The sequence below is a fragment of the Corythoichthys intestinalis genome, chromosome 10 (genome assembly GCF_030265065.1).
Source record: "Corythoichthys intestinalis isolate RoL2023-P3 chromosome 10, ASM3026506v1, whole genome shotgun sequence".
NCBI classification, from domain to species: Eukaryota; Metazoa; Chordata; class Actinopteri; order Syngnathiformes; family Syngnathidae; genus Corythoichthys; species Corythoichthys intestinalis.
Window position 1 is genome coordinate 42475988 of NC_080404.1, and position 12227 is coordinate 42488214.

The 12227-nt window shown below is 38.8% G+C and overlaps 1 protein-coding gene across 9 annotated transcripts in view; it reads left to right on the plus strand.

Moving 5' to 3' along the window:
• Nucleotides 1-12227, plus strand: part of LOC130922838 (cilia- and flagella-associated protein 46) — a 100070-nt gene that overhangs the window by 22607 nt on the left and 65236 nt on the right. For all 9 annotated transcript variants that reach the window (XR_009064584.1, XM_057848001.1, XM_057848000.1 and 6 more), the window contains 7 exons: nucleotides 2123-2217; nucleotides 6100-6225; nucleotides 6460-6559; nucleotides 6864-6962; nucleotides 7172-7362; nucleotides 9596-9821; nucleotides 11312-11429. Coding sequence is in view for 8 of the 9 variants with exons in the window: in XM_057848001.1 (XP_057703984.1) it covers nucleotides 2123-2217; nucleotides 6100-6225; nucleotides 6460-6559; nucleotides 6864-6962; nucleotides 7172-7362; nucleotides 9596-9821; nucleotides 11312-11429 (955 nt within the window). In the remaining variant the exon portion in view is untranslated. The remainder of the gene's footprint in view (nucleotides 1-2122; nucleotides 2218-6099; nucleotides 6226-6459; nucleotides 6560-6863; nucleotides 6963-7171; nucleotides 7363-9595; nucleotides 9822-11311; nucleotides 11430-12227) is intronic.

A 12227-nucleotide genomic window follows, 5' to 3' on the forward strand; every position in this document is an offset into this window, starting at 1 on the left:
GCACAGTCAATGCAGCCTTAGAGTTAACTGATACACTATCATGGTGGAAGATTTTGGTAGCAACTTGTTGGTTCCTTTTTATTTATTTTTTAGACATTGACACCTTTTTAAAACGATATCTCGATTTTTGGCAGAAGCATATCGATAACCTTTGGGGATACAAAGTATCACGATATATCACCATTTCGATATTTTGTCACATCCCTAGATATTTGTATCCATTATTTAGTGGCTTTTCACATACAAGTGGCAGAAACTTAAATTGCTGTACTGGCTCTGCACCGACCAACCAACCCTAGTTCGGACATAAATATGACTAGACTTTTCAATACAGTATTTGCTTTTATTTGCATTACAGTACCAAAAAGCAGTATAGATTTATTTTTGTTTACAGACAATAAATTTGAAAAAACAAACAAACTGTGAAATATAAGGTTTTAATTGTTTTTCGACAATAAAATTAATGGCACTATGAAAAACACAAAGCTAATGTATTTTTTTCCTACAACAACAAAATATTACTGTAACTTAAATGACAATAAGTACCTACCTCTAACTATTGGCTTTTACAGTAACAATATTTTTACTTGAGTCTTAAATTGCAATTAATGGTTACAGTTCTAAAAAAAAAATACTATAATATCGGGGCTGTCAAAATTATCGCGTTAACGGGCGTTAATTAATTTTTTAAATTAATCACGTAAAAATATTTGACGCAATTAACGCAGATGACCCGCTCACACAGCTTTAAATGACAGTACAGTGATATCTCAGCTCACGAACATAATTGGTTCCCAGAAAGTGTGTGTAAGGCGAAAAGTTCACCTTCCGAACATTTATTTCCCATAAGAAACCATTAAAATGAGAATAATCCGTTCCCAGGTCCCCATAAAACATAATTTTCTACTAAATAAGCCTTAAAACTACACAAAAATATACCTTATTTTCTTTAATGTCTTCTTAGGCTTAACACTAGCCTGTGGTGGGGTCTTTTTCGGTCCCATAATAGCAAAAGTACACGCAATATGGTCCAAAATGTCTATCAAACACAAACCACGTCCGCACTCAACGAAAGGGAGGGGACAAACTGGGACGCCGTGAGTGTGCGTCAGCTTCTCGTGGCGCTGTACGACCGTGTGGTTTGGTTCGTCCGCCAAAAAGTAGTTCGTCAGCAGAGACTATATGCTCGCGAATTTAATGTTCTTGAGGCCAAAAGTTTGTGAGCTTAAGCGTTCGTGAGCTGAGGTATCACTGTACAGTGAAACGCTCACTTGTTGTGTTTTATGGAGTTTTGCCGCCCTCTGCTGGCGTTTGAGTGCGACTGATTTTTATAGGCGTCAGCACCCATGAGCATTGTGTAAGTAATTATTGACATCAACAATGGCGGGCTACTAGTTTATTTTTTGATTGAAAAATTTACAAATTTTATTAAAACGAAAACATTAAGAGGGGTTTTAATATAAAATTTCTATAACTTGTACTAACATTTTTCTTTTAAGAACTACAAGTCTTTCTATCCATGGATCGCTTTAACAGAATGTTAATAATGTTAATGCCATCTTGTTGATTTATTGTTATAATAAACAAATACAGTCCTTATGTACCGTATGTTGAATGTATATATCCATCTTGTGTCTTATCCTTCCATTCCAACAATAATTTACAGAAATATATGGCATATTTTAAAGATGGTTTGAATTGCGATTAATTGCAATTAATTAATTTTTAAGCTGTAATTAACTCGATTAAAAATTTTAATTGTTTGACAGCCCTATATAATATATAATATTGTAAAATTGGCAATTGCAAGTCAATTACTGTAATAATTATATACTACTATATACTGTCAGGAAATTTCCTGTCAGGAAATTTCCTGTCAGGAAATTAGAATATTGTGTATTCTAATTTCCTGAGACAGTCCTGTATATATACACAGGACTGTCTCAAAAAATTAGAATATTGTGTATTCTAATTTCCTGAGACAGTCCAGTACAATATATCAGATTTTTCCCCTAGTTGAATACTGTAATTTATTTTCTCTGTGAAATGCTTGTCAAATACTACCAGTTATTGTAATTTGTCACAGCCTGGTATTTTTAACAATGTAGCCTTCTTTCCTTAGGTGTGGCATAATCTGTCAAAAAGAGAGATCATCCTTAAAAAGAGCCGCCAGTCAACCGCCTTAACTGTCATTTACAAACTGCTACAATGTAAAAGGTAGGTTACCCCGAATTCCAATTATTTTCCACTGTTTCATGCAAGAGACCGGTCAAAATCAGTGTTTGATTGAAGTTCATGTATATGTTGAAGTATATGTCATCAATGCGGTTTGTGATTTGATTGCAATCGCTTTTGTAAGTCAAACCGCTGTTCAAACAACCTCATTTTAAATCTGTGACACTATGATATCACACTGCACCTTCCCATGCAAGTACCTGAGTGTCCACTTGCCTCCAGCGGCAATGTCCACACGACGTCAAATATAAACACTTACTCACTGACACATCCACCCGCCAATAAGAGCGAAGAGTTTAACTTTAAAAATTGAAATACTAAATTTTATCCACTCAGCACACACTGTTAGGATTTTGACTGTTTGCAAAGGCAAGCTAAACAAGATTTTTTTAAAAAGCCTAGATGGATATTATTTAGTTGATGAATACTAATGTAATCAAAGTCAACACAATTTATAATACATGTAGTCCCCGGTTTACAAACGAGTTCCGTTCCTATGCTGGCAACGTAACCTGAATTTCCGCGCAAGTCGGAATTAACCCATTAAGTACCCTTAATCTCTAAATAACTAACATCGATCACACCGTAGTACTTCTTACAACTGACATTTATTAGTCAGTCAAACTATGAACACACATTTAGAAAATACAATCACGACAAAGCGTACAACATTGCTATAAAGTAAATCAATAGAGACACATTTGCTTACAAAAACATACCTTAATGGCTGCACAATAATAGAGAGGAAAATAAGGTCGAAATTTTGTGCAATTCAACAAGGAAAACGGCAGCTATTAGTGGCACCAGTCCAGCAGTGAAAACGAACGCTACTCAATAAGGTAGCGGGCTAATAGCGAGCTAACCGGGGGCATCGCTGAGCCTGTGCCGTTTACCTTTTCTCTGCCTTCTTGTATTGTTTACTGGCGTTCGCCTGCACTTCCCAACGTGAAAGCAATGCTCGAAAGTAACAGAAAATAGCGCTTGTGTAATGTCCAACTTGACCGAGTGCAACAAAAGAAAGTGGACCGCACATAAAGAATAATGAAATACCAGATATGCATTTAGCATTTAAAGATCAACCATTTACATTTAATAAACGACAAAATTAAATGTACTTACCAAAAATCCTGAGAGGTGGCAGACAAACCACATTTATGCGACTTAGAAAAAATGAAATAAAAGAAAAAACGACTGGAGACAAAACGGCGAGCGAGACTCCGGCGTCGTAAAGTCGAAACCACGCACTGTAAATCAGGTACGTCGTAAAGCAGAGATTACCTGTATTTCAGTAGGCTGTGGGCATAGCCGGATCTACTATTCAGGCGAAGTAGGCGATTGCCTTGGGCTCCCAACCAGTAGGGGGCCCCCAACCAGCTGCCCTTGCCCTAACGAGCAAGGGCTTGGGCCATGTATAATAATGGCAGCATACCAAACAAACAAATAACAAAACAAAAAAGAAAGCCATTTGAATGCTGCATTTATATTATCGCTACCCCACACACACACACTACAATGGACTGTTCCACGACGATGGACTGAGTATCAGTTGCTTAGCTTCATTTAGCGCTGTTTAGCTTCGCTTAGCTGTTCGTTAGCTTCACTTACCTCTGCTGCGTTTTTCACGCCACTAAGCTCGCTATTTTTAGAGCTCACTTGCTACTTTGCACTTTGGCTATCGTTTATTTCGAACACATGAGCAAACGTGCTCTCCATGAGAGCCCAAGTGCATTGAGGGAGAAGTTGAGAACAGGACTCTAATGCCTCTTTTAACTTTCTTCTTCACACCGAACATAAAATACACGACCGCACACCCTGTGGCGAAACAAAGCAGTACATTTCCAATCAGTCATACAATAACACTCAACAGCTGGTTAACAGCATTTGCTAACGAAAAAAAATAATAATCTATTAGTGACACCACAAGCAATGACGAAGAATGTTTTTTTACGGAGTGTAAAGCTTTCGGTTAGCGGTTTAGCGAACGTACCTCTGGTGAACATTTCAAAATAAAAGCACGTCATGTTCATCATATAAATAACGGTTTCTGGAGTTAATCCCGCATACATCAGAAATAATATAATAATATGTAGAGTAAATCCTACAGAATACAGATTCTACACTAAGAATAGCTTTCAAATGACATTATTTATTACAAATATGATTGGCAGAATTTTTTTTAAAGAATTGTTTTGAATAATGTTGGAAAGGCAAAGTCAGTGTTCTAAATCTGTTTACTTTCCATTGTTTTGCACTAGTAAATGCTATCAGCATTTAACCTCATTGTTTATTTGTGATTAATTATTGTTATTTACATGATTATTTGTACTTCAATAAAGAATTTAAGTGTTCCAAAATGGTTCTGTGAATTAATAAGCGTCACAAAAAATGTCATCGCTAAATTAGTAAAAAAAAATAAAATTATTACATTGGTCGACAAATCGTAAAACTACCCGTAATTTCCCGAATATAACGCACACTTTTTTTCCCCAAAATCAACTTGTAAACTCATGATGCGCATTATAAACGGGTACATGGATGGAAACAGAAATATATATGTATTACATATATATATAAACCGATTTTTTTTTCATTGACACGGCCACGTTGTGTTGAAGAAACGTATGCGGCGACCCGTTGCCGACCATTACGGTACGTGACGTCACCATTTTGTTTCTGTAATACTTCACTCTAATCGGCCGAATGATTTCGTCTGTGTTAAATTCTGCTTTTTTCACTCTTAATAAAGCACAGAATTTAGTTTCTTGAACTCATTTGAGTCGATGTTTATTGCAGCTCCACAATTCGGACCATAACAAATGTAAGGACACACACTTCCTGTGTCCACCAACTATATCGGTCCCTCGGGAAACTCAAACCCAAATAACAATAGTTCCTTTTGTTACTGTCGTGTTGACAGCGATGACCTCTCACGGATTTCCGACTTACGTTCTCACTTTCATTTTACCGTATCAATCCATGGAAGAAACATTTATTAATCATGAGGAATGGAGCAAGTTATACAGCAGCCTTTAAAAGAAAAGTCACCTCTGTTTTGTTTTCTCCTAGATTCTGGTAAGTTGGAGAAGTTGTCAAATCATATTATTACCGTAAATATTGTCAGTTTACGGTAATGTTTTGAACTACCAATGTGCTATGCTTGTGCTGTGTTTCACCAGTCAGTAAAATGACATCTCTGTATCTGTACACGAGCTCTGTTTTCTTGTATTCTTCTATTTATTGGTGCTAAAATTAGGGTGCGCGTTATAAACGGGTACAATAATTTCCCCCAGATTTTACAAGTAAATTTGGGGTGCGCATTATACACGGGTGCGCCTTATATTCGGGAAATTACGGTAGTCGGCTGACTAATCAGGAGAAAATTTGTCGTTTAGGACAGCCCTAGTGTACCGGAACATATTTCCTCCACACCCTTCTCACCTTTTTAACCCCGACCCATGAAGAGGGCCCCTGGATATGTTCGCCTTAGGCCCCAAAATTGTCAAGACCGCCACTGGCCGTGGGCAATTTTAAACAGGAAAAGTTGGTCTATAGGTAGAAAAGGTTTAAAACCCCTGGTGTCGTGTGCTATCGTATTGTGCAATACAAATCAACAACAGTTGTTTAAATAGCACAAGGTGAGGATACAGAATAAGTAGCACTATCAAATAATTTGGAATTACTGTATAAATCAACTGTTTAAAAGGTTAATAACCTGAGGCAAGATTCGAGTTTGTATTATAACCAATTATGAGCTTAATGTATTATAGTATAATGATTTTTGTAGCCTATTACCAGAAGCAATTGGATTCACAGTTTGTTATTTCTTCAACACACGAATGAATTGGACTGTCCCACTGTCTTTAGGGGTTTGGGGGAAATAAGTGAGGACGAACTAGCAAAAAAGGATTTAAATGAGCTTGAGGAAATTTTTAGTCTCTTGGGAGAGTCAACAAAACCTTCTCTTCGGACACCCATTCCACCAGCTAACAGGTATGTGCTCAAATGCTATTTATAACACCTGTATCTTTATGTGAAACTTGAGCCAGGTTTGTTTTATTCGGACTATTCACAGTTTTGTGTGTGTTGCATTTGATGTTAACTATCTGGTATGTCTGAATTTCATGTCTATTGTTTAATCTACCTGCATCTTAAACTGGTTGCTGCTTTTACTTCCGTTCAAATCAAAATCTCATTTAATTTATCATATTTTGGCTTGGATATCAGAGTGTCCTTTCTCCTGGAGCTTGCTTTTCTGGCTTTGCAAGGCAAGAATCATAGAGTGGCTGACAAATGCTTAAAAAGACTTAGGTCTGCTGGAGAGACTGTGAGTACCCATTTTCCTAAAATATTGAAGCAGTTAGCATAGCATAGCTGTGATAACAGCCCGGCATTGAAAAACCCAGCATCCATATTTACAGTTTGTATAAATGTATAAATTTTATTTTTTAGGTAATATTAATTTAAAAAAAAAAAAGTGTATTGGTACTGCCTTCTGACTTTTTTATGACAAAAAAGTGAAATGATGGCATGAATGTCCATATTTCATATGTAAAATAGGTATTTGATTTAAAATAGAGCTCAGATTTTTCCTCATTTACACTGACTCTTGTATATCTATTTACATTTAGAGTATCGGAGAACAAATAATGATGGAGTGTATCAACTGTGAAATAAACCTTCGGAAGAAAGAGACGAAGATGAATGACTACTCCAAATCCAGTGTGGAGGTGCTTCATCATCAGAGACTTCTTAGAACATATTAATCAAGCGTTAGTCATTTGATCCTCAGTTCAAAGTTAATCATTTTCATTTTTAAGAAAGCCAATGTTGTGCATAAACACTACTTGAATTGAATACTTTTTTTAAAAGAACTAGTATACTCAGTGACTGAAAGCTGTCTTTTTCGTTGCATCATAAGATTTTGTTTCACCCTCAGGCTCGTCTGAAAGCGATATTAAAGCTTAATCAGTGTCTGCAGGCTGCAGTAAGAGAGGGGGACCCTCAAGCTGTGCAAGCAGTGTGTGCCACACAGTGGAGCTTCTGTCTTCCACTGCTGCAGCACAATCTCCGCAGACACGTTAAGACACCTCTGTCACGGGTGGCCCAAGCACTAGAAGACATGCAGTGGTAACCGATTTCAATGATTTTACATATGGTCATATTAATGAGACCCTAGAGAACATGCTTCTTTTTGCCATACTAAGATAATGTGTAATTGCTCATCCACTGCCGTAGATGGTAGTGGGGCAATGTAGATTGTGTACAGGAAATATTAGCTTTTATGTGTTGGATTTTTAATCTCCTTTCATCCACACACACAGTACAGAAAGTATACAGCAGGTGATATTGAATTCGGTTAACAAACCCTTGAAAAGACAACATGACCCCAGTAGGTGGATGGCGATATAGTGTAAAGCGCTTTGAGGGCCTTGAAAGGTGTAAAAGCGCTATATACAGTGGGGCAAATAAGTATTTAGTCAACCACCAATTGTGCAAGTTCTCCTACTTGAAAATATTAGAGAGGCCTGTAATTGTCAACATGGGTAAACCTCAACCATGAGAGACAGAATGTGGAAAAAAAAAAAAAACAGAAAATCACATTGTTTGATTTTTAAAGAATTTATTTCCAGATTAGAGTGGAAAATAATTATTTGGTCACTTACAAAACAAGCAAGATTTCTGGCTGTCAAAGAGGTCTAACTTCTTCTAACGAGGTCTAACGAGTCTCCACTCATTACCTGTATTAATGGCACCTGTTGTAACTCATTATCGGTATAAAAGACACCTGTCCACAACCTCTATCAGTCACACTCCAAACTCCACTATGGCCAAGACCAAAGAGCTGTCGAAGGACACCAGAGACAAAATTGTAGACCTGCACCAGGCTGGCAAGACTGAATCTGCAAAAGATAAAACGCTTGGTGTAAAGAAATCAACTGTAGGAGCAATTATTCGAAAATGGAAGACATACAAGACCACTGATAATCTCCCTCGATCTGGGAATCCATGCAAGATCTCACCCCGTGGAGTCAAAATGATAACAAGAAGGGTGAGCAAAAATCCCAGAACCACACGGGGGGAACTAGTGAATGACCTACAGAGAGCTGGGACCACAGTAACAATGGCTACTATCAGTAACACAATGCGCCGCCAGGGACTCAAATCCTGCACTGCCAGACGTGTCCCCCTGCTGAAGAAATTACACGTCCAGGCCCATCTGCGTTTGACTAGAGAGCATTTGGATGATCCAGAAGAGGACTGGGAGAATGTGTTATGGTCAGATGAAACCAACATAAATTTTTTTAGGTAGAAACACAGGTTCTCGTGTTTGGAGGAGAAAGAATACTGAATTGCATCTGAAGAAAATCATACCCACTTTGAAGGATGGGGGTGGAAACATCATGCTTTGGGGCTGTTTTTCTGCAGAGGAACCAGGACGACTGATCTGTGTAAAGGAAAGAATGAATGGGACCATGTATCGAGAGATTTTGAGTGAAAATCTCCTTCCATCAGCAAGGGCATTGAAGATGAGATGTGGCTGGGTCTTTCAGCATGACAATGATTCCAAACACACAGCCGGGGCAACAAAGGAGTAAGAAGCATTTCAAGGTCCTGGAGTTGCCTAGTCAGTCTCCAGATCTCAACCTCATAGAAAATCTGTGAAGGGAGTTGAAAGTCCGTGTTGCCCAACGACAGCCCCAAAACATCACTTCTCTAGAGGAGATCTGCATGGAGGAATGGGCCAAAATACCACCAACAGTGTGTGAAAAGCTTGTGAAGAGTTACAGAAAACGTTTGGCCTCCGTTATTGCCAAAAAAGGGTACATAACAAAGTATTGAGATGAACTTTTGGTATTGACCGAATACTTATTTTCCACCATGATTTGCAAATAAATTCTTTAAATTATTTAAAAATCAAACATTGTGATTTTCTTTTTTTTTCCACATTCCATCCCTCATGGTTGAGGTTTACCCATGTTGACAATTACAGGCCTCTCTATTATTTTCAAGTGGTAAAACTTGCACAATTAGTGGTTGACTAAATACTTATGTGCCCCACTGTAAGAACAACACCATTTACCATGACAAAATATTTAACAGGAAGGGAAAAAGGCAGAGAGAGACACAGGTTGTGAGACAAAAGCTTTCCGAAAGCTACGACTAGGAAATATGATGACGCTTCACTGTGACTGTGTTGGGAAAGGAGGAAAGAAATTAAGGATTCATTAGCCAAACAAATTAGTGAATGCTGAAGGCACTGAAATAGCAATTACTAACATCATAAACAAATATTTATATTTGTTAGTCAAGAATATTGTTATCGGTATTTATTCTAAGAGTTAAAATGTCTTTTTTCCAGCATGTTGTTCCAAGTTCGATGTCAGGTCCACGCTGAGCTTGCAGTGACTGAAGAAGAAGATGGGCTCCTTGAGGCCTCACTGAATCACCTCCAGAAAGCCATGCAGCTGGATAATGGCACACAAAAAGAAAGATTGTCATCGGCTTTCCACCTGCTACAGCTGAGACGAAACCTATATCAAACGCGCTCTCGGACAGAGGATAAAGCCGCGATGCTTATGCAGCAGGTTTGGAGCACTATTTGCATGACACAATTTAAGATTTAAACCAGTGATCCCCAACCACCGAGCCGGGGACCGGTACCGGTCTGTAGCGCCCGGGCCGCAGAGAAATAATAAATCTTTTGTTAATGACAGCAATCTGGCATGTGCCTCTTGACTAATCAGAGTAGAAATTTGTGTATGTCCCCCTCTAGTGGTTGACCACCATTGCTGGGGTGTTTGCACACCTATTGACTGATCTGAGTGGAGGTTTGTGTACTTCGCCCTCTAGTGGTTGACCGCCATTACTGGGGTGTTTGCACACCTATAACAGCCCAGTGTCGGTCAATATAAACAGTAACATTAGCTGCTGTTGGCTATGTGCTGCGGGCAGCAACGTCTTTGGACAGCTTTTTTACACGAAAAGGCCACATTCTGAGCCAGAACAGGAGCCTACAACCAATTCCATTCAATTCAATTTTATTTGTATAGCCCTGGATCACAACAACGTTGTCTCAAAGGGCTTTGCAGAGGCAATATGATACACAATCAGAAACAGCAAATGAAGCAACAAAGATGAATAAATAAATTCAAGTCCTGGGTATCCCCCATCCTTAGACCCTCCATATCGGCAAGGAAAAACTCCAAAAACTCCAGAGTCTTTGGGAGAAAATGAGAAACCTTGGGGAGTACCACAGTCAGGAGAGATCCACTCCCAGGACGGATAGACAGGAAGCCCCAGGACTGCTAATGGGAATTAGCAGGCGAAGTTACAGTCCGTAAAGATGCAGTGGAGTAAAGGAACAAGAATTGGTCCATCTAGCCAGATGAGACGGGGGTAGCAATGAGGACGTCCATCCAGCCAGGGGTCCGGACAGTCAGGAGGCTGCAGTTGAAAAAATAGCCCCTCCCCAGAAAGGAGGGGGGAAAGGGGACACCGGGTGACTAGTGATGAAGAGACTAGACAAACTAGAAACTGGGAACTACCAGTAGACCTGCATTCTGAGAGCGGAGTGTTCTGTTGGGGCGGCATTCTGCATAATATCTAGCTAAATCTAGCAAAAGCGAATGCACTGAGAGCATTATACCTCGTGGTTAACTGTATTGCTAAAGCCAAAAAGCTTTCACAATTGGAGAATAACTCATTATGCCTGCGACCAAGGATATTTGCCGTCAAGTCTTAGGAGAGGCCACTGTTAAAATAGGTTGATTCAGAGTATGGTTAGTTACATTTTCCTTGCACTTAATGTTTTAGTTTTTAGCCCCGTCATGTTATTTCATATTTACTGTAATTTTCTGCAACACATTGCCGGTTCATGAACAAAAGGCCTACATCACACCGGTCCGTGGTGCAAAAAAGGTCGGGGACCACTAATTTAAACCGATCTGGAAGCTCTAAGTCCTAAAAATAATTTGACCTGAACTGCATTTGCAATTATTAAATGGCTAATTATTTTTGTCTATACAGATTCCTTACGTAAGCTGTATTTCACAGTAAGCCCCCTCTTTTTTGTCAGGTCAAGGACAGGAAGCCCCAACAGGATACTGACTTCCGTCCTTTACTGCTGACTGTGGGTCAACTATTGGCTCCTGCTGATTTCCAGATGTTGCTAAATGCAGACAACATCTCGAAAAGTACATTTTCTTCTTCCTCACTTGCAGCTTTTATTTAGTTGCATTGATTTGCTTTCAACACATCACACACCATGCTTTTAGCTTAAGTTGAGAATCACATCATCACATACCCTCGTTCGTGTGAGGACTTGGACTGTACTAAAAAAAAAAAAAAAAAAACATACTGTATGTCGTCTATACATTATATCCAATTTTGCTTATTGCGTGTGTGTGTGCGTGCGCTGGTTCGATCAGGGGTGTCCAAACCGGTCCTCAAAGGCCGCTGTGGGTTCTAGTTTTTGTTCCTACCAGTCGAGCACAGAGACTTTAACCAATTAAGATTCTGCTAAAACAAGCAGCACCTGACTGCAATTAACTGATTACACTTGTAAGACACCAGATTGGTGAAAAGGTTTCGTCTGTTTTGTTGGAATGAAATCCAGCACTCACTGCGGCCCTATGTGGAATAGTTTGAACACACCTTGGGTTAGATGGTAATAGGCAAATCATCATAGGTCCACCGGTCCCATGCAAATTAGGCTTATATAATCATTCTACATTATTTCACATTTTGTATAGCAGTGGTTCTTAACCTTGCTAAAGGTACTTAACCCCATGGGTTTCACACGTACACTAACCGAACCCTTAGGAAGTAGGATTGTTTTTTTTTTTCCAAATTCAAAATCGATATATCAAAGCTAGCAAGCTAAAACCTAAGTGAATTTCCATTCAAATTTCTTCTCATTTAGACAGTGTGTTTATAAACAGGCCAAAATATATGATTTGAAATGAAATGTTTATTGTCATCATCATCGGTAT